Below are 21,323 nucleotides of genomic sequence, written 5' to 3' on the forward strand. Positions count from 1 at the left end.
TTGAAGTATCCAGCCAACTCGACTGCGATCGCTGCGCCATTGAAGTGGCATAAATTGCTGCTTTTGACGTATTTTTGCTCTTGAATCGAATACTAACATACAAAAACAAGTACAAATTGGATACTCGATCATCAATGTTTTAGTGACTTTCCGCAATATGTTTGCTTCATAATTATGGAAAAATTTTAAAATGAAATATCAAATTAGATGCAGTGGAGTTGGTGCTGTTTGCAAATCTATATCTATATTAACCCCTTAACGCTCATGGGGAATAGATTTCCTTTTAATAAAAATCGTTATCGATTCTTCGATTATTATTGAATCGATGTGTTTTTTTTTACTGAATGTTAAATTTAAAATTTAAATTTACTTATTTGCAAGGCGACAAATGTGTTTCTGAACGAATAAAAAACAGAACTGTCAATCTTCATTGCACTAATAAAAAAGTTTTTTTGCAAAACGACGCATATATATATATATATATATATATATATATATATATATATATATATATATATATATATATATATATATATATATATATATATATATATATATATATATATATATATATACATATATATATATATATATATATATATATATATATATATATATATATATATATATATATATATATATATATATATATATATATATATATATATATATATATATCTATATAAAGAGATATTAAATTTGTTATGTTCAACGTGTCCACTTGTGCTAAACAAGTACACGAAATCGTTTCGTAGAATACCATAACTAACTATTTATTTTACTATTCTGATAATTAAAGCAATTAAATCAATAAATTAAATTACGATATAATAAACCCAACTCTTCGTTTATTTATTTCTGAGGACCATAGGGCAAAATATTTCCCTGGACATGATAAGAAACTAATGCACCCTGCTATGTTTTTCTGGTGATATTCTCTTACTTTACACCCACAATAGCTAAAATATTGTGTTGTACTGACATATTTCGTCCTGGACTTTCTTCTTATGTTCGTGAAAGGGTTAACCCCAAAACAATATCTCGGTTGATTTTTCATTAGGGCGTATAAGCAAGTGACAGTTTCTCTTTAATCACTCTCTCTTCCGATTATTGTGATGTGAATTAAAAGATTTTCTTTGATAGCACTATTCTTTTCGAAAGTCGAAAGTTTCGGGTATCATTTCATGCAAAGAGTTGAGTGATAAACGTGGAAACCGCTTGGTAACCTATATTATAGGAATAATCTGGAATTTGTTTTTATTAACTTTTTTTCTGCGTGTAGGATTTCAGTTTCTCATCATCTCATGCGAAAGTGCTCGATACATGAGAAAAGAGCAAGAGCGAAGAGAGCCTGAAAACTCGTTCTCACAACAGAATGGTTTTCACTTCGCTCTCTCTCTCGTTCTTTCTCTGTTTGCATGAAATATGCTCTCGTACGCATCACTCGCGTCAATGTATCGGTTTGTTGTGTTTTCCTCTGTTTTTGGTTCTAGTGGTGGGTGGTGGTAGCGGCTTCGAGCACCACTGCTCATCATCCACCGCAAGGCGTCTGCCGGTATCATCAACGAACTATCCTGATCAGTCGACCGTGAACTGTTTTTCGTACTCTTTCTCCCTCTCTACTTCTCTTGTTTGCTCTCGCTCTGTCTCCGCATTAGATTTGACATTGAACTTGAGACGCCATTGCCAAATATATGCACAATAATATTATTTTGGACTAATTTCGTGTTGATATTCTTGTTGGTTCATCGTAGTGAATTGATTTTTCTTGTTCATCTAAATACCGTTGGAACAATTTTAGAACTGCGGTAAGTAAACAGTGTTGTTCTCTTTCATCTGCAAGAAAAATTGTGCCACCCTGCGATTCTCATAAATCACGTGAATATAAATGCGTGCAGATACGGATTGGTGTCAGTGAGACTAAAGGAGGAACATTCACTGCATATACATGTACGTTTAGTGTAACAGGTGAATAGACACTCTAGGAAGTCACTAAACTATTAGTCGTAGCATAAATAAAATAAACCTAGATTCCCCAGTAAAATTCATGTACAAAGTTGCCTGCGCATTTAACACAACCACAGTTAAAAGGAAAAAAGTACACCCGTTTCTTACTAGAAGTGTCTCCGTACAATGGGAAATCTATGTTTATTTGATTTATGATATAGTTTATTATGTAATGGTGATATTTCCATCTGCTCATAGTTAACTTTCACAGTCTCGTGCACTTAAAGTTTAAATCGGCAGTGGGAATAGTAAAATCATCTATATCTCGGTAACGAATTGATGTACAAATAAGGTTAATACATCAATACAAAAATAGTTCACTGTACTTCAAGGAAAAATATCAATACAAATCATTTCTCTTCGTTTCTAATGAAAATTCGGACTTTCTTCTTGATTCCTGCACACCTCCGGAGTCAACTTCCTTGAAAAATTTGTTCCACATTTTTGTCATCTGAGTCGCGCTTTGTCATCAGCTGGGTGGATTTACGTTTTTTTTCTCCCCGGCTGTAGTGGCAACTCGTTAGATCTAGCCAAAACTTCACGGGCTTTAATGTAAGGTAATACGCAGTTTTTGAAGCATTCTTTCTTGTACAGCTTCGAGTCCATCATCTTATATGTCACGAACAATTTGGTCTTTGCTCCGCAGCTGCATATCCTTTGCCAAATCATCAGTTTTTTTTTGAAAATTTATCTATAGAAACAAACTTAAACTTCGCAGGAACATCATCACATTTGAAAAGAATACCACAGTATTATATATATATATATATATATATATATATATATATATATATATATATATATATATATATATATATATATATATATATATATATATATATATATATATATATATATATATATATATATATATATATATATATATATATATATATATATATATATATATATATATATATATATATATATATATATATATATATATACATATGAGAAAGGCATCATTACACCACTAGGTGAATTAAAACAAGTTTTCACAAGTGGTGGCGAAACAAGGTGCAAACTTGTATAAAAATTACTGGTAAATTCGTCTAGTTGGCAGATCTGGTTAGTTGGTGGGTATATAAACCTACTTTGGGACTATTACTCTCCGGTTTCCGATTCCGAAAGCACCGATAATAGAGAAGAAAAGCTCCAAAAACGGAACTCACCTCGATTCTTTGCAACGGTCAAACCGGTTTTCATACATCTTGATTGGATTAAATTCAAGCTCTCATTGTCTTAAAAGATACTGCGTAATTTTATCCAAATCCGACATCCGCTTCCGAAATTCTGAGGCGATGAGTGTCAGACCTTTGAAACCGTCATGCAAAATGACGATGCAGAACCGGTTCGCATCGGTACGTGCTGGTACGGAAGAAGAAAACACCATCGCTTTTGCTTCACTCGCAACGTGGTTACCACATTTAAATCTATATTTTCGAGAGAGAAGAATCTGTAAATCTGTATCGGGAGACCAAAATTCCGTATTGAAAATCTGTATATGAAAATAATAAGAAATTAAAGCGCAACAAAATGAAAAAGTCACTAAATCGAATCTGAAAATGACAGCTACATTTTGTTTGTGTGTATGTATGTGTGTGAGTATGTGACACATAATGTAACTAATTTTTCTCAGATATGACTTGATAGACTGTCACAAACTTAGGCTCAAATAAAAGGTCTCATAGGTTGCTATTGAATTTCATCAGGATCGGGATCGATTCCGAAATTTTAGGGAAAAGTATGGTGAAATTTGCATTTCGTCATTTAATGCAATATGAAGAAAAATTCCTTTCAACTAGACATAACTGTTTACATATTTAAAAGAGTTATCGAGCAAAAAAAACTTAAACGACGATCACATAGATCGGTCTATAAAAAATCGCATAATTACTTTAAAGCAGTGATTTTTTTATATTTATCAAAAGTTTTCGTTAAAAAATTACCGAACTGCGAAATTAAATCAACTGAACTAGCTCCAGCCTCAAGTGGAATCAGAATAAATTGGCTCTAGTGGCACGTTACTCGATTATTTTAAGGTTTGTTTCATACATTTGACATCAGTTGCACTTAGAACTCGATCCTGTAATTCCGGAAGTGGGATCCGGATGAAATTCAAAAATTTTACGAAGAACCATGAGACCATTCATTTGAACCTAAGTTTATAAAAATCGGTCACGCCATCTCTGAGAAAAGTATATAAGTCGTTTGAAATTGAAATTTTTACACTAATCACCCTGTAAATACGGAACCGAGAGTCGGACTAAAATTCATTTGAAATTAATTTTGTTAAAATCGGTTCTGCCACCTCCGGGAAAAGTTGGTGCACATATTTTAATGATTTTGCACATTTTACCCCATAATTCCGGAACCGGAAGTCGCATCTCAACCAAATTCATGAATTTTGTATAGGACCACAAGATTTTTCATTTGAATTTAAGTTTGTGAAAATTGGCTCAGTCATCTCCGAGGAAAGTTAGTGCACAAAAACGCAAGTTTAAAATGCTTTTTAATCAAAATTTGCTGAATCCATCTAGTCCCGTCCAGTGAGATTATTCCGTTTTTATCGATCCGCATGGTTTCTGCATCAATAATCGTTGGTTTTGCCAGTTTTTAAATGATTCTTAAAAGCATTTAGTTTAATTATTACTTATAAAAAATCTTGCTTCCTTAGCACTTTTGTTAAGTTTTCAGAACCATAAAATTGTAATTATAAAGAATGGTAATAGGACAAGACATTTTTCAGACGAATCTTCGGATTAATCAAATTATCAATAAATATACTATTTTCCTTAACGTATTTGAGCAATGTGAACAGCAATCGATTTAGTTTTTGAAATGTATGGGTTTTCACTTAGATTTAGAAAAAAATGCTGAATTTAAAATTTACCTTGATAATACGTCACAGGCGAAAAAATATGTTGCCAAAAAGGAACCGTGCTACAACAAATCGTGCCTAAACGCCATCCTAAAAAAGTACGGGTGTGTAATGTCAGAGACATAACTGGATGTCGTGAATACGAATATGACACACTTTATTTATGCTTCCGAATTCGAATTGGTAGTTCACCGATTGTTTGAATTGTGCAACTTTCCCATCTTTCATTACTAGAAATTTAAACGATGCGCCTAGACTAAATTACAGATTAGTTACATTAAAAATTCTGAAACGCACTTAAATACTATGAAATAAGCAGTATAGTTCTTTATAATAAAAAAATGGTGACGATTTGAGTTAGTTCAGCACGCAGACTCTGAATTCTAAACCCATATTCCAGAACTTAGCTCTAAAACATGAAGACGATTTTTCGCCATGACTACCAGAATGGGTTTTATAGAGTACAGTAAAGTAAATTTCCGCATAATTCTTTAGGAGTATTATTATGGTTCTAAAAAGAACCGAATAGAAGAAGTCTGGAATAAAGAACTGGATCCTGAGTTCAAGAACTAAATTTAGAACCAATAACAGACTCAGAATCCAGTTTCAATTCTAGAATTGCAATTTCGAAACTCAAATTAGTTCCGGAATACAGTTCCAGAATCCAGTTTCAGTACGCAGGCTCTGAATTCTAAACCTATATTGCGGAACTAAAATCTGAAAATTGAACTTCTCGTTACGGCTACCGAAAACCAAATGATGGCAGGTGCTCTCTCCGTCGCTGATGGTTTAACTCCCGCGATGCAGTCTGCTCGCCTTGAAGGCCAGCAAGCGAATGAGAGTTGCTACCTGAGCGTTTGAGCTTTTAACCACGCAGAAGGCGCTCTCTCCGTCGCTGCTGGTTGATGGTTTAACTCTCGCGATGGCAGTCTGCTCGCCTTGAAGGCCAGCAAGCGAATGAAAGTTGTTACCTGAGCGTTTGAGGTTTTAACCACGCAAAAGGCGCTCTCTCCGTCGCTGCTGGTTGATGGTTTAACTCTCGCGATGGCAGTCTGCTCGCCTTGAAGGCCAGCAAGCGAATGAAAGTTGCTACCTGAGCGTTTAAGGTTTTAACCACGCAAAAGGCGCTCTCTCCGTCGCTGCTGGTTGATGGTTTAACTCTCGCGATGGCAGTCTGCTCGCCTTGAAGGCCAGCAAGCGAATGAAAGCTGCTACCTGAAGCGTTTGAGGTTTTAACCACGCAAAAGGCGCTCTCTCCGTCGCTGCTGGTTGATGGTTCAGTCGCTGCTGGTTCTCGCCTTGGTGGCCAGCAAGCGAATGAGAGATGCGACCTGAGCGTTTGAGGTTTTTATTAACCACGCAGAAGGTGCATTCTCCGTCGCTGCTGGTTAACTCTCGCTGCTGCTGCTGGCTGGTCCTCGCGCCTCGATGGCCAGCAAGCGAATGAGAGATGCGACCTGAGCGTTTGAGGTTTTTATTAACCACGCAGAAGGTGCATTCTCTCTCGCTGCTGGTTAACTCTCGCTGCTGCTGCTGGCTGGTCCTCGCGCCTCGATGGCCAGCAAGCGAATGAGAGATGCGACCTGAGCGTTTGAGGTTTTTATTAACCACGCAGAAGGTGCATTCTCTCTCGCTGCTGGTGGAAAGTTTAACTCTTGCTGCTGCTGCTGGCTGGTCCTCGCGCCTCGATGGCCAGCAAGCGAATGAGAGATGCGACCTGAGCGTTTGAGGTTTTTATTAACCACGCAGAAGGTGCATTCTTTCTCGCTGCTGGTTGATGATTCCACTCCCACGACGTCTGCTTCCATCGAACGCACGAAAAGAAATGATCGATTTTCGACCACGGTTCCCCTTTTATACGCATTCAGTTGAAGATATGTGCCTGACTATCTCAAAATCGTCGTCCTTGCGCGAAAAACCCAAGCGAAAGTAAAAAGTTTTCCGCGTTGTTTTCAAATTTTAAGAAAACTTAATTTTTGAGTTGTTTGTGGTTATCGCACACTGTTCAAAATATTATCCTGAATTCCTGATCATATTTTTGATGAAATGGTGAAAGAATTATGTTGCTACCATTAATACAAGTCGAGATATTCGCGATTAAGTTCTGCCCATTCTTCCATATGGCTAATTTTGAAAAGGCACCCCATAGTAAAGTAAGTCGTATTCACGACAAAAGTTTGAATCCTATTACTCAGAATCGTTTGTATTGAAAATTGTGTCTAATTTTGTTTCCAAAAATCACTTCATTGTGCCTCGTTCAAAACTCATACTGTTGGAATATGGCGTAAAACTTATAATATCGTCGTAAATGGTTGGCCCTTCTGATCCCACCACTCACGTCATCTTCTATTCATTTTTTATAAACTATGGTTTGTTGAATATGTATAATACTACCATGAGGTATCTAAATTTGCAAACATCTTTTGTTTACAAGGTTAATTGTGGCAGATATTTTCAACAAACTGAAAATTTTAAAATAAAACTTTGTCTAACTTAACAAGTAATCATCAAATTTAAAATCAATAACAATTGTGGCTGACAAGGAGACCGTTTATTGGCAACTACTTTGATCTGAATCGAAATCTTCCCAGTCATCTCTGAGATCTACGCCTCTTTGTTCTGTATACACACATCCAGACAATCACACATACATACACAAGCATTTGCTCAATTTGTCGAGCTGAATCAAATGGTATATGGTATAATGGTATATGAAACTCGGAAAATGTATCCAAAGTTTGAGCGCGTTCTGTACATATTTGCTATATGTATAAATAACGCTCGTATATTTTTCTCGATGAAAAACATTTTGCAGAATAATCTGCAGTACTCATTTTATTTAAAAATAGTTAATAAAAATGAATCAAAATAATTACCAGATGATTTATTTTCATCATCTCAATAGTTTTTCTGAATGTTTTTAGTTCAATCAATCGGCATTACCATCACATGAACTTGAAAAAGTTACAAAACATGTTGTGCATAAAAATTCAAATTCTATTGTACTATTTTCGCAGATATTTCTCAGTTGATTTTTCATTAGGGCGTATAAGCAAGTGACAGTTTCGATTTAATCACTCTCTCTTTCGATTATTGTGATGTCGTTAAAAAGATTTTCTTTGATTTCACTAGTCTGTTTGAAAGTCGAAAGTTCCGGGTATCATTTTTTGCAAAGAGTTGAGTGATAAACGTGGAAACCGCTTGGTAATTAATACAAGAGAAAGTAAACAAAGAGAAATTGTCACCTGCTTATACGCCCTAATGAAAAATCAACCGAGATTTGGTATTTCGGCAAATCGGAATTCGATGCATCTAAGACTTAAAGTATTGAAGAATCCAACCAACTCTTTTGCGATCGCTGCGCTGTCCGAGTGGCGAGCTTTGAACTAAGCTATGGTGATAATTTTCAGATTTTGTTTGAAGATTCGAACAAAATGCAGGGTTTTTATTTTTTTTCTTATGAATCGAATACTAACATACAAAAACGTGTGGAAATTTGGTAAAAAAATCGATCATTAATGCCTCAGTAACCTTCCGTGGTATGTTTGATTGATATTTATGGAGAAATCGTAACATGAAATACCAAATTCGAAGAAGTGAGGTTGAGTACTGTTTTCATATCTGGGATATTCTTTGTTTTATGGGTTGGATTTGATTAGATTAATTGATAAATTATGATCAAAAGTTTAATGACTAAATCAAATCTGTATGTGAACTGAAAATTTCATATTTCATCCAAGATTGTCAAGAGTATAGGACAATTTGAAATCATATGTTTGATGACAACACGTGAATAATCGTTTTTCTTACCCATATTTGTAAGGTTTTGCCATCTGCATTCTTTCAAACTTAAGTAAATTGAAAAATTCATCAAAAATTTTTCTAAATACATGGGATATGTCAAAACAATCACCATAACGCTATCTCGTGGTGACCACGCTGATTGGATTGTTCAATAGGACAATTTGAAATCATGTGTTTGATGACAACACGTGAATAATCGTTTTTCTTCCTAATATTTGCAAGGTTTTGCCACAGACTAACAGACATGACAGTATGAGTAAATTCTTATAAAAATATTTTTTCGTGATGCACTAGTTCCACCTATATTGTACTGCGCGAACTATTTACTATCGGTACACCCCTTGTGTTACGTAAAAGTTTTTTTACTAGTTGGTTTCCCCTCGTTTGTCAACACCGATCAGCAGCTTGCAGGGTTGCCTGATTTCATCAAAATATTTGATAATGAATCGTCACAATAAATTATTGGATTACGTAGAGTGACTATAATCAGAGTGACGACAGCTGTTCGTTTGGAATGACAGCTACCAGTTCCAAACGAGCAAACGACCTGTCAATTCAATGTAAAGCTAATGGAATGTTTTGAATTGTTGCCAACATTACGGATGAGAAGTCGTCACTCTGGTTATAGGCACTCTAGGATTACGTTGGTAATATATTTAACGTTTTTAGCGATGTTGGAAGGTAAACATTTATTTTTCTCAACGTTGTTCATCTAGATTATTTTTGATTGTTAAGTGGCGGCAGACCAGAAGCAAATTTTGCTTCTTGACCCGAAATTAAGTGGCGGCAGACCAGAAGCAAATAAATATTGTAAAAAAACGGGTTCGATTTTGTATTGCGTTGGAGGATGAGAAGTAGGCACAATTCTGTATATAGTTTTGGCAATATGTATTAAATCTGTATCCTGCATGAAATTCGCATGGAGGTATACAAATCAATACATTACAGGTAATTCTGTATGAATGGCAACTCGGTTGTTAAATGAAAAAAAATAAACACAGTCTAGATGACAGACAGGATGTATTTGATAGGGTAACGTGGCGCCATCATGACATATGCGAGTACTGTCCCAACTGAAGGAATATTCGAAATGACCGTTTATATGGTTAAAGAATCTAATTCTAGTGTCCTGTCTGTTAGTCTGTGGTTTTGCCATCTGCATTCTTTCAAACTCAAGTAAATTGAAAAATTCGTAAAAAAATTTTCTAAATGCATGGGATATGTCAAAACAATCACCATAACGCTATCTCGTGGTGACCACGCTGATTGAATTGTTCAATTGTATTTCTCGATGAACATTAGAAAAGGTCCCAAGTGCAAGTGACAGTTTCTCTTGGTTTACTTTCTCTTTCAATTATTACGGCAAATTCCAGTAATTTCCAACAAATTCTACAGTGCATATCGAAAGTTGATGGTTTTTGCTATAATCCTATGTGAAGTGTTAGATGGAAAGATTGCTGATTGGACCGTAATACTCAAAAGAGAAAGTAAACAAAGAGAAACTGTCATTTGCACTTAGGACCTTTTCTCGTGTTTGTCTTCATTTATCTTCCGATATGAGAAATGTATACACTCAAAATAATAATCATGTTATAGTTACGTGAAAAGTTATGTGAATATTTTCCACCCTACTTTTCACGTAGATTTTAATGGACTGGCATTTAAAAGCTGTTTAATGCATAATCCAGTAAAAGTTACGTGTTTCATAGGTAAAATGTAATGTATTGTTCATATCCCATTTACCTATCAGTTCATATCAAATTTAGATACCAGAGAATTACTATTTTATATATTGGTTGAAGTCAAAAGGGAGATTTCAGATGTTTATTTAAATCTATGAAATGAAAAATACCATGAAAATACAGTACAAATTGGAATACAGTATTTTTAAGGGAAAATCGTTCAATGGGAGGGGGTTTCGATTGATGGGGAAGGCGCAAAAATTTTAAAGAAAAGTTAAGTAATTTGCGCTTTTATATAACAAGTACTCTATTGTTTTTTTTTTTAATTAAAATCTTTTATTGGGCTCATTTGCGTTAGCTTAACATGGCCGATTGTCTTGTTGTTAGGAGGAAAAGAGTGGAAGCCGTATTATGGGGCGACCTGCTCCCCTAGAGTTAGTAAAGGAGTGTCAGGAGGGTGGGACCTATACTGTATTGATTTTGAACATATTTTGATATTACAAATCATTCATTAATAGCTTTTAAACACACTTTGCATTTCTGGGTTCTCGACGTTCTCCAGATTGTAACGAGGAAGAGACTATACTAGACTCGGATGCTTTGTTGGTGTACTTTGGTGTTGGTGTGTCATAAGTACTCTATTGTTCATGAAGCTTATTTTTGAAAAATCTTCCAAGGGGGGGGGGGGGGTGGTTTGTCTTTCTGTTAATACACCCAACTCCTTGGTAAGAGTACCCATCCTGGCGTAGAAATAGTTTCTTTGAACATTTTATTGCATACATTTGGGGGATAGAAGAATATAAGTCAAAAACGAATTGAGACGAACAGTGTGTGTGTTCCTCGGTTCGCGGGTTCGATGTTTTTTTTTAATTTGCGTAAGTACCAATAGCTTTGCGATGCGAATAAGGATCGATCGACGACAAGAAACGGTTGTTTAAAGCAGTGTCTCAATATCTTATCGCATATATCATGGACCAATCAGGAACTTTTATTTCGTGAATGGAAAAAAATGGGTTCATTCGTTCCCATTCTAAGTCAAAATATATAGCGTTATGTTTTTGTTCTAATGCACAATATCTGCGACAGTGGAACAATTCAAAGGCAAAAACCTATTTGCACTAGTCCTGCATACGGCGACGGCGATGTATCATCACATCATAGTATTCCCATGCATGTTAGGCAGGTTTTTGTGATAAAAACAAGTTAGATCACGTGGCAATTGTTAAAGGGTAACACGCTTTACATGAGTTCTACGAGCCCGCGTAAGTAGAATGCAAATATTTGTTTAGATATTACACACGGACACTATTCAATCACGCTTTACATCCAATGGATACCAACAATCATTTTCGACGTTTGAAATGTAAATGTTAATTTTTTACGCATGCATAAACATACAATTTACATAGGGCGTGAGAAAATTAGATACTTCAAGGTAACTTATATCTCGCAATCGAACACAGGCAGCACTGCGTTATGTTCATTCGGAACAGGCAGCACTGCGTTATGTTTATTGCGTATCTTGGGAGATAGGACAACTCGGTTGAACTTCTGAACAAAAGACGATGCAAAGAAAACGTTTCTTTTTCAATGTTGAAATAAAACTGAAACTTTTTACGTGTGCTTCTTTCATTAATATATTTATTACCTAGAGCTTACATTTCTCTCCTCATTTCACCATTACTGTTTATGACTTTACAAATAGTATTTCAATCAACCGGTTTGAGTGTAATAAATCGTGACAACACAAGCACTACGGCTATCGTTGACAGTACGAAGCACACCACAAACACGTAAAAGCTCTCCTCGGTGAAAACATCGGTAAAGGCAGGAATCTGATGGTACCAGTTCTCAATAATGGCCATGTGACCACCTCCTTTCAATTTTTTCTCCGGCATTTTCAAGTAACAGTAACTATAATCTACTGATTTTTGCTTTCCTTCCCTGTCTGCGTGTTCACCGTCGCTTGCCACCGCCAACCTTTTCGGACTTCGTTTTTATCGAGCTCGTGACGACTTCCTTCGGAGCCAGGCTAGATACGTGCTTATTACAGAGCTGCAATAGTTCCAGCGTAGAAAGATTTGCACCGTTCAATTCGATTTTCTTCAGTTTTGTCTCGGCCTGAACCGATGGAATCAGTTGAAAGACTATCGATGGCTGCCGCCGGTCGCAAACTACTTCGGGTTTCAATAAGCAGGAAGGGTTGGTTTTAATTATTTTGGGTGACGATAGATGTTGAAGTAGTTCCCTAAAAAGAGGACATGTTTAGTCACACTTGATAATTCAAATAAGGCACGAATAATAATGCAAGTATGTTTTCTATTTTCTTTCCAGGGCCGGGTTTTAGCCCCGATAAGTCACGCTGGCGGAAATGTCGACAGAGCGGGAATTAACTCCCGGTGGACCCCCACAGATGCTTCCACTCTCGTATTCGGATTTAGCTAACCACATTCAGATGAACGGGGTCAACATCATCAGTAAAAATTTCAGCGGTATGTTTCTCGTCCAATGCATTAATATATTAGTTTCCCCAAACGGAAGCTTTTATTGTATTTTTAAAGAGAATCTTTTACTGTTTATTTAAAACAAATTATTCGGGTTGGATGGTACTTTACGAACCTTTCCAAACTTTCAAATTATTAACTCTTGCACTGTTGGTAGCACTAATGTAATGTAACGATTTTTTTTCTTCTAAAAATGGTAAATTTTTCGATACTTCTGCACAAACTGGCAGATTATTTTCTTCTGAAGGCAACCATTCTGTGAACGATGATGAAAAATGTACGTATTTGACGTACGCCTGCGCATTCAACCGTTCCGCAGAAAATCCGTCGTACTACTTGACTGGTCATCGATTTTATGTTTCACAGGTATTTCACGCTTACCTGGTGGGAACTGCATTTTCCTGGAAAGGGTCAAATGTCACGGTAATCCTTTTCACTGCTTTCAAGTTAAGCATCTTCAATTGCTTCCCAATCGCGGAAAAAACCCCACCAGAACGGGTAAAGGTGCCGCTAAGTTTAATGGACATACTCGATAGCTATTTATGTTAATTAGTATTTTTCGTTTAGAAGGATCACTGTTACGAACAGTTTCATAACACGCGCGTACGAAGTTTTGTCATCGGGGACTTTTGACCAGCGCTGCCAACTAGACCGATTCATCGGTATTTATTCCGATTTTTGGACACGATAAAGGAATACAGATATGCTTTCTCAAAATAACGATATTTCAACTTTCATGTAGATAAATACCGATTTTCAATTTTTGTGTTTGGTTCCGTAGGCGTAAACCAGGTTGAGCGATCTGTTTTTTTGCTTGCAAAATCAGTTTCGTCACTAAATCGATGTTTGATTTTTCGAGATTTTACAGATTAAAAAAACAGTTGGCAGCTTTGCTTTTGACAGCAATCGATTATTCGTCGTTTTGACATTTGCTTACATTACTCGTCTAAAATGCACAATTGAAGCAACTCGTCTAAAAGCGTAATGGCAAATGGATGTCAACTACGATCACGACGTAAAATACACTGGTGGCGAATAAGACAGTTTTCGTTGTGTTGATAATTTTCTCACGAAATTAAGTATGGCGCGCCGAGGTTCAAGCATGTAAACATAAACAAACGACCAGTTCAGATCGGGATTTCACTTCTAAGTTACTCCAGTTGTCGCGCAGCCTTGCGAATATTTGGCACTTATTGAAAATCTGGACATTTTTTCTTCAAGGGCTTGCAAGGTAACGTCGAAATATAGAAAATTTTACACACATCCGATTCTGTTCATTTCGTTGGAGGAAGGATTTGGCGGATCGCACTGTGGTATCTATTACAGCTATTATGGATAATGGAGTGATTGTGCTGTGGGTGACATTTCAAATGCAGGTGATGAAAACGATTGAAACATCCCGGAACAAAACACCGCATTTCACTGTCAATATTTTCGCAAACAGAATCAACTCTAAATATTTTCATAAAAGCAACTCCCGAAACGTCATTTGTTTATGATTTTCTTCTTCACGTCTCTCTGTTATTCCAAAATAAAATGACAACCGCACTAACACATAGAAAAACGTGATCACCAGGTATTTTACATCGTGGGCAACTACGATGTAGAATTTACAATGGTGACAGAGTTGCCAGGTTATTTTTAAAAAAATCTTTCAAAACTTAAATCTATCTGGATTTGTCTGCACGGAAAATAAAAACTACCTATTATTTGACTTCTTTTTACATAATTTTGAGTACTTCCTTTCATTCGCTCCTTCAATTGTTGTCAAAATACAAAGAGCAATACCACCCAACAGCGAGAGTTTCGTTCAATAAGCTAAAAATAAAGCCAAAAAATCAAGATTCGTTTTCATGTTTCCCGTACAGTCGACAGTTGAAACTACAATATGTTTTAGGAAATGGAAATGTTTTTTCAGTGTTCTCTATTACCGTTCGCAGTAAATAGTTAACGATTCAGTCAGTAAATAATTTTTTGATACATTACGTGATTCCTATATATAAAATTTAGAATTCCTCTTCAAGTTATAGGATTTGTTCATAATCTTTGATTGATAAAACGCATACTCGGAGCCTAAGTGATAACTTTCTGCTTTAAAAATTCTAAATTACTGAAATTTTGCTTGCTATCTTTGATATTGGAAATCTAACGCAAAACTAATTTTACCTGTAGCGCCATCCAAGTTTCATTATTTGAACCTTTCTTAGGATGACAATTAAATTTTACACAAGCTGCTACGGAGAACTCATATAATTTCAACTGTTTTGTGGAATTTTAGGTTCTGTCACAATATTTGTTTCCTCGAAAATGTAAAAAAAATATTTTGTTTTGTTTCGTATAATCATTTTTGGTTTTATTAGATAATATGTTGACCAATATCGAGATCCGGAATTTGTTGCAGTTCGGTTGAGGTTATTTTGAACGCTAGAGGAACGAATTCAAAATTTTACTGTTTCTCATCAAAATTTCGTACATTTGGTTATTTGCGCATCTGTACGGTCCTACAAGTTACATTTCGTACGCGATGGATAAAATCATTTGAAAATACTCCCCTACCTGTGAAACACAACGTTAGATCGCTCATACCGAATTCTTCATTGGAAGTAGAGGGCCTATAATCAGAGTAACAACAGCAATTCGTTTGGAATGATAGCTTTATTTGAAACGAGCAAACGACCTATCTTTACATAGTACTGTAAAGCTATCGAAATTGACTATATTTTAGATAAAACGTTTTGAATTTTTGCCAACATTGCGGATGACACTGGTTATAGACACTCTTGCTGGAAGTATTTAAATATATGTACTCTTTCAACACTCATAGGTGCAATTTACAATTAACATTTCTTTTTTCAATTAGAATTGTTCAGTTTAAACTTTTGACGCTGTAGGAAATTTCCAGGAGCATTTAAAGTATTATCAAAAATGGACTGGTCTATCAAGTAATTTAACCATGGACTGGTAAAAGTGCAGAACACCTTCTTTACGACGATTACCGTCAATCAAACTTTTTTAATAATCGAAGTCGATGAGTACTAGTGCATATTACCAAAGTGATCGCGCGACACGCGTTATATAAATGCATTTGTATTCAATCTATATCTCGAGAAGATACGTGAATTCTGTATAAAATGTTCAAAACGACGAATGTAACAATGAGAGATTCTCTTTGTTTACTTTCTCTTTCGATTATTGCGAAACATTCCTGCTTTTTTCGGTAATTTCTTCAGTGCAAATTCAAAAATGATAGCTTTAGTTATTATTATCGGTAAATAGTTGGAGTGAAGGATTGCTAAGAATACCGTAATAATCGAAAGAGAAAGTAAACAAAGATAATCTCTCATTGTTACATTCGTCGTTTTGAACATTTCATACAGAATTATAATTATGTCAGCTGTTTTTCAAAGGAGGGCGAAACCAACCAAAAAAGCAAATAGAGAAAAACGACGATGGAAGTTTCGAATTTGGTTTCAATTCCTATTTAGAAATCGTTGTATATTCCTCAGATCAGTTTTTGATAAGTCGATGAATTATTGATTTATCTCTAAAAGGTATGCACATTTTGCGCTTTCCTTCTATATCAACTGGATAAATCAACATAAAAAGAGTTTCGCTCTTTTTCGATTTGTTTACGATATGAAACGCATGAATTACGCTTTCGTGTATTTTTCATGAAACTGATTTGTTTTCGGGATCAAGACAAAGCCTAAAATGACGAAAAGGAAACAGTTTCGTCCTTCCTTGAAATATCGTTCTGTTTGTTGACATGGAGCACAAAGGGCGAAACTTTTGTTCGATTCGCCCTTCTTAGAAAAACAGTTTATGTTTTCATGTAAAAGTGACATGATCTATTTTTCGAGTGTAACGCGGTCTCACCCTGCACCAAACAGACTTTGGTTTTTGCTTTGTGTTCGGAACTCGTCTAAAATGTTCCCGTTGTAATGTTGCTGCCCCTGGTGGCAGGTGATTCAACTGATTGCCATACGAAATTCGCGACGAGTTCAGCAGACGTGTGTGTTGTTTAGCGCGACGGAAAGTGCGAATTTCGGTCGTTCTAGATTTACTTTTGTTCTCGCGAGTGCCTCTAATCGTTCGTAAACTTGCCCGGGCAGAATTAGCGATAAACAATGTACCCCGTAGGACAACGTAAGTAGCGTTTTGAGTCGATTGAAAAAGTGCAACTCGCGGAATGGGGATCTGTAAATAATCTTCCCCCATTTTTTTTTCTGGTGCTGCGTTGTATGTGTGTGCACTTGGCTGGTTTACTGTCATTGTGTGGGTGTGTATGATGGAAGCAGATGTGAAAGAACGGGGCTCGCGCTGCGACTGATATACAAAATGCAAATAGAAAATCGGTTAACCAGTAGCTGATCAGTATGCAAACAGTGTTCTTTTCTAATGGAAATGGTGAATGTGTTCTTCTAGTGATTATTGCCCCACCGAATATGAACCAAGCAAAAAATAAAATAAAAAGACTCGATATATTTGCACGTTCTTTGCACCAGGTTTGCTTTTGTGTAGTTGGAATACTAACGTTAATGCGTGTGTGTTTTTACGTTTGTGAAGTGATGCTGCTTGCGTGTGTTCGTTTGGGTCCTCTAATCAAGATCCAGAAAAATAGAATGACTAAAATCTGCACCTTAACCTCAGTGAGCACCGGTTAAGGGTCTGGAAATAGTCGATACCAGTAGAGTAATATCTGAAAAATATGATTTCGTTGAATTCAGTTTCCTGTGAAGAGCCAGCTTTTCCACATTATGGAAAAGATCTCTGCTACCTTTCTGACGTCCGTGGGAAACGAAAAGCCCTTTCCTCGTGTGCGCTCATGTTGCACCAACACAGTCATGGTTAAAAGTATGTTGGATGTCGAGTGTCAATAACGGAAAGCAGTCGCATTCGTAGGGTTTTCCCTTTTTGATATGTGCATTGACTCGACGATGGAAATGACACTCCATACTGTAGATGACCTCGGCATGAACCCATTATTCTGCTTTTGGTTGCCGTGGGCACTAAACACCTGCTACACCTCGTGGTGGCGGGATCATAAAGGAAACCAGTTTATAATATTCAGCATCGGTTCCAGAAAGAACGATACGGATTGACAGATTTACTATGCAAGAAGAATATCAACGTATTGTTGTATACGTTAGATTTAGGTCAAAGTAACTGTGTGGTTTGGTCGTGATTCATCCATTTGCATCGGAACACACAGTAACCTGTGGAACACGAAACGTTTGATGTCAGCTTGCAGTAACGTAATGTCAGTTCTACGATAATTTTCAGAAAAGCAAACAAACAACTAAAGATGCGTTGATGAATGAAAAACTGAACTTGTTTGAGTCTGACTCACTATATTAACGGCGACTAAACCAACAATTTATTATTCTAGTATGCAAATATTGTTCACAGAATCCAGTCTGTACTGACGGTGCATTAGCCCAATGATGTAAAATGAGATTGAGTGATTTTTGAGTACAAAATGCAATCAAGCAACAAGTGCGATAACATGGTCGGTTTCAGTTATTCATATTTTGTTGGACGATCTTACAATAATAGTGCGTTGCCCTCAATCTCAATTCTTCGCTGGATTATTCATCAAATGATATTCCATAATATTGTTTACTTTTTCCGCTCGAAGTTTGCATATTGCAAGACATTGGGAACATAATTTTTACACTCAAAAGACCACATTCCTTCTGCTTCGGCTATTCTGGTTCAACAAACTTTGCATTCAATTTTTAGCATACAAATCCATTGCATGATTAGAGCTACAATTAATTCTATTGTGTTCCGGTTTATGAAATCGAATTGAACTACTACGGATTTCTTGGAACACATACCGGAAAGCAACTTGATCCCTTTCCAAGAACATTTTTAGTTTTCTATCTTAGCTTATTGAGGTATGTTTTCTCTAGATAGTTTAATTGAAAATGGGTGCTACAAGTAACGCAGTCAATTTCTCGTTACTTGATGCTTGAAACATGTAACTAAAGTTTTAAAGTGGCAATTGCATCCACAAAACGGAAGATAAAAATAAAGCATTAACAAATCTTTGAAAATCGGAATCTTTTTTGTTTGAAAAGTATGCTATCTACCTAAAGAATGAGACTGCTTTAGTCTTACTTCAGAACAGTAGACACCAGTACCATCACTGACGAGATCGGTCAACGTTCATCAAGTTGTCGTTTTAAACAGTCAGACAACCATTCCCCGCGATGAGGATATTTCCTTTGATTTGAGATCCTACAGAGTGAAGATGAAATTGAATCAGTCATTACTAATTCATAGCAATACTATTCTAAAACCTTTTTTTAATCCACCTAGTGGTTCAATGATACCTTTCTCATATTACTCAAATTCTCATATATAAAATTACGGTATTCTTAAAAATACGGGTTTGTAATGTCAGAGACATAACTGAATGTCTTTCTTTATACGTCTGAATATCAATTAGTTGATTGATTGTGTGAATTGTGCAATTGTGCTTTACCTTTTTTCACTGCTAGAATTTGAAACGATGCACTTAAACTGAAGTGCAGATTAATTACATTAGACATTCTGACATTCAATTAAATATTACGAAATAACCAGTATAGTTCTTTATGATAAAATAATGGTGGTTCTAAAACGAACCTTTTATGAAGGCGTTTGTGTTGGAGAGTGGCGAGTTGAGTTCGAATCTACTCGGAGTCGGTGCTATGAATTTCATATAGCAAACCAGCAGAAAGCAAAAACTGGTTGAATAATGAATGGCATTGAACACTGTAGCGAATTTTGCACTGCGAATATTGCACAAAGCTAATTAAATTATCCTAGATTTGCACTACAATGATGGTTTTAATTTCCGATTTGCAAAGAAGCAATCTTTATAGTTCCTTTCCAGTGCAAGCGACCAGCAGCAGGATGATGCAATCGATCTTCTTTGAAGGGAAACTGGCTCAGCAACCTGTGCGTTTGATGCAAAAGGTCTGCTCTCATTACTGGCGACTGCTGCTCCCGACGATCGAAGTCCAAATGAAAGAACGATCTGAGCGTTTCGCGTTTTGTAATTGGTTTGTTCTTATTGATGTTGGTGAGAGAACCTCATCTCGACATCCAGTTCCGTCTGAAGCACTACACACTTAAATTTTTTAGCTGAGTCTCGGCAAAAAAATGCCGAGATTCGCACAGCCGAGTAATCAGCAATCATCTCGGCAAATATAAAATTACTGAGTGTCTCGGCACCCTCAAATTTGTCAAACGTCAAATATTGCCGAAATCGTCAGCATAAGATTTACTGTTTGCTCAGTGAAACGTTCACTGAATATTCGGCAATCCAATAAAACGAAAAAATGAAAAAACAAATTACCGAATCATCAGTAATTAAAAATGTAGTCAATTAATTTTGTTTGCAATTTCTCAACATTATAAACACGCCATTCAGGATCAAAAATTAATTTTATTAACTCTTAAAGGAGGCTTACAAATTTGTTGCCAGTTGTGCTTAAAGCCTCTACCTGAAAACATGTAGCATAAAAAAGCGGCGTTTCCAGATGCGACCACCTTGAGTCGAGCTGGAAATATGAAAATAAAAATATATATTGATCTCGGGCTTACAAAAATGTTCAATATTTAATGATGCATATACGGTATTGTTCAAAAAATAAACTTACTTTGATCTATTGAATTATTCCATGCATTGGGTTATTTTTTCGCATATCCTCCAAAGTTTTGTCTCGAGGACGCTTTGAGCCCCGTGTTGGGTGCTTTTCCCTTATAATCGCGAGTGCTCTGATAAAGTCGCTTTTTATAGAGCGAAACATGTCACTATATTTATTCAATATTTTTACTTGTAAGTGGTTCCACGCTTCTTCGAAGATTATCCATTTTTTCACTCGAGAATTTCATCAGAAAATAATCGCACAATGCGAAGCGAAAATGTAACGCGGCAATAAATGACAGCTGTCGTGCTGAATCTCGGCAACAGCTAGCGCATATTCCGAAATCTCGGCAAACGTCTCTGCTGATGTCGGCATATCTGTTGTTTACTGATAAATTCAACAAGCAATTATGCAAAATTTCGGCAAAGTGAAGCATTTTACCGAAATATCAGTGAATGCATTTAACGAAGCTCAGAAACATGCGTATTGATTACTGAGCAATCAGCAAATTTACGTGTTGCTGATCAGTTTCGGCATTTTATTATGCCGAGCTCAAGAAATTGTTTTAAGTGTGTAGGAGAAATGAACGATACGTTCGAAAGTATATCAAATTCGTATTCCCGTTTACGTTCGAATCGATCACACTTTAAAACATCGTACATGCATAAAAACAACGTCCATCCAATTTTAAAGTATCTGTTCTGGTACAGATTTGGGTTGTAATGAAAAATGTTTGATATCATTTTTTTATTTGACTTGTTTTCTTCGCTGATTTTGTATCATCATGATGCTTGCTTACGTCCGT

The 21,323-nt window shown here is 36.1% G+C and overlaps 3 protein-coding genes across 4 annotated transcripts in view; 1 reads left to right on the forward strand and 2 right to left on the reverse strand.

Moving 5' to 3' along the window:
- Positions 1-21,323, forward strand: part of LOC131439546 (protein argonaute-2) — a 98,792-nt gene that overhangs the window by 46,208 nt on the left and 31,261 nt on the right. For both annotated transcript variants that reach the window (XM_058610695.1, XM_058610696.1), the window contains exon 3: positions 12,709-12,866. In XM_058610695.1, coding sequence (XP_058466678.1) covers positions 12,746-12,866 — 121 coding nt within the window. In that variant the 5' untranslated portion in view covers positions 12,709-12,745. The remainder of the gene's footprint in view (positions 1-12,708; positions 12,867-21,323) is intronic.
- LOC131439555 (uncharacterized) lies at positions 11,986-12,272 on the reverse strand. Its single transcript, XM_058610708.1, has one exon. It carries the CDS (start codon positions 12,270-12,272, stop codon positions 12,084-12,086), a length of 189 nt encoding a protein of 62 aa, XP_058466691.1. The 3' UTR covers positions 11,986-12,083.
- Positions 12,331-13,571, reverse strand: LOC131439553 (uncharacterized). The gene is made up of 2 exons (XM_058610706.1): positions 13,260-13,571; positions 12,331-12,622 (listed from the first exon to the last, which is right to left on the reverse strand). Exons 1-2 carry the CDS (start codon positions 13,403-13,405, stop codon positions 12,331-12,333), a joined length of 438 nt encoding a protein of 145 aa, XP_058466689.1. The 5' UTR covers positions 13,406-13,571.

The sequence above is a fragment of the Malaya genurostris genome, chromosome 3 (assembly GCF_030247185.1).
Source record: "Malaya genurostris strain Urasoe2022 chromosome 3, Malgen_1.1, whole genome shotgun sequence".
NCBI lineage: Eukaryota > Metazoa > Arthropoda > Insecta > Diptera > Culicidae > Malaya > Malaya genurostris.

What these genes read in the sequence shown, in the direction of transcription:
- LOC131439555 (XM_058610708.1), bottom strand. Translation starts at nt 12,272, where the DNA reads ATGCCGGAGAAAAAATTGAAAGGAGGTGGTCACATGGCCATTATTGAG.
- LOC131439553 (XM_058610706.1), bottom strand. Translation starts at nt 13,405, where the DNA reads ATGTCCATTAAACTTAGCGGCACCTTTACCCGTTCTGGTGGGGTTTTT. An exon ending in GAAAATGCAGTTCCCACCAG is followed by an intron (nt 12,623 to 13,259) that starts GTAAGCGTGAAA and finishes TCCTCTTTTTAG; the next exon opens with GGAACTACTTCAACATCTAT.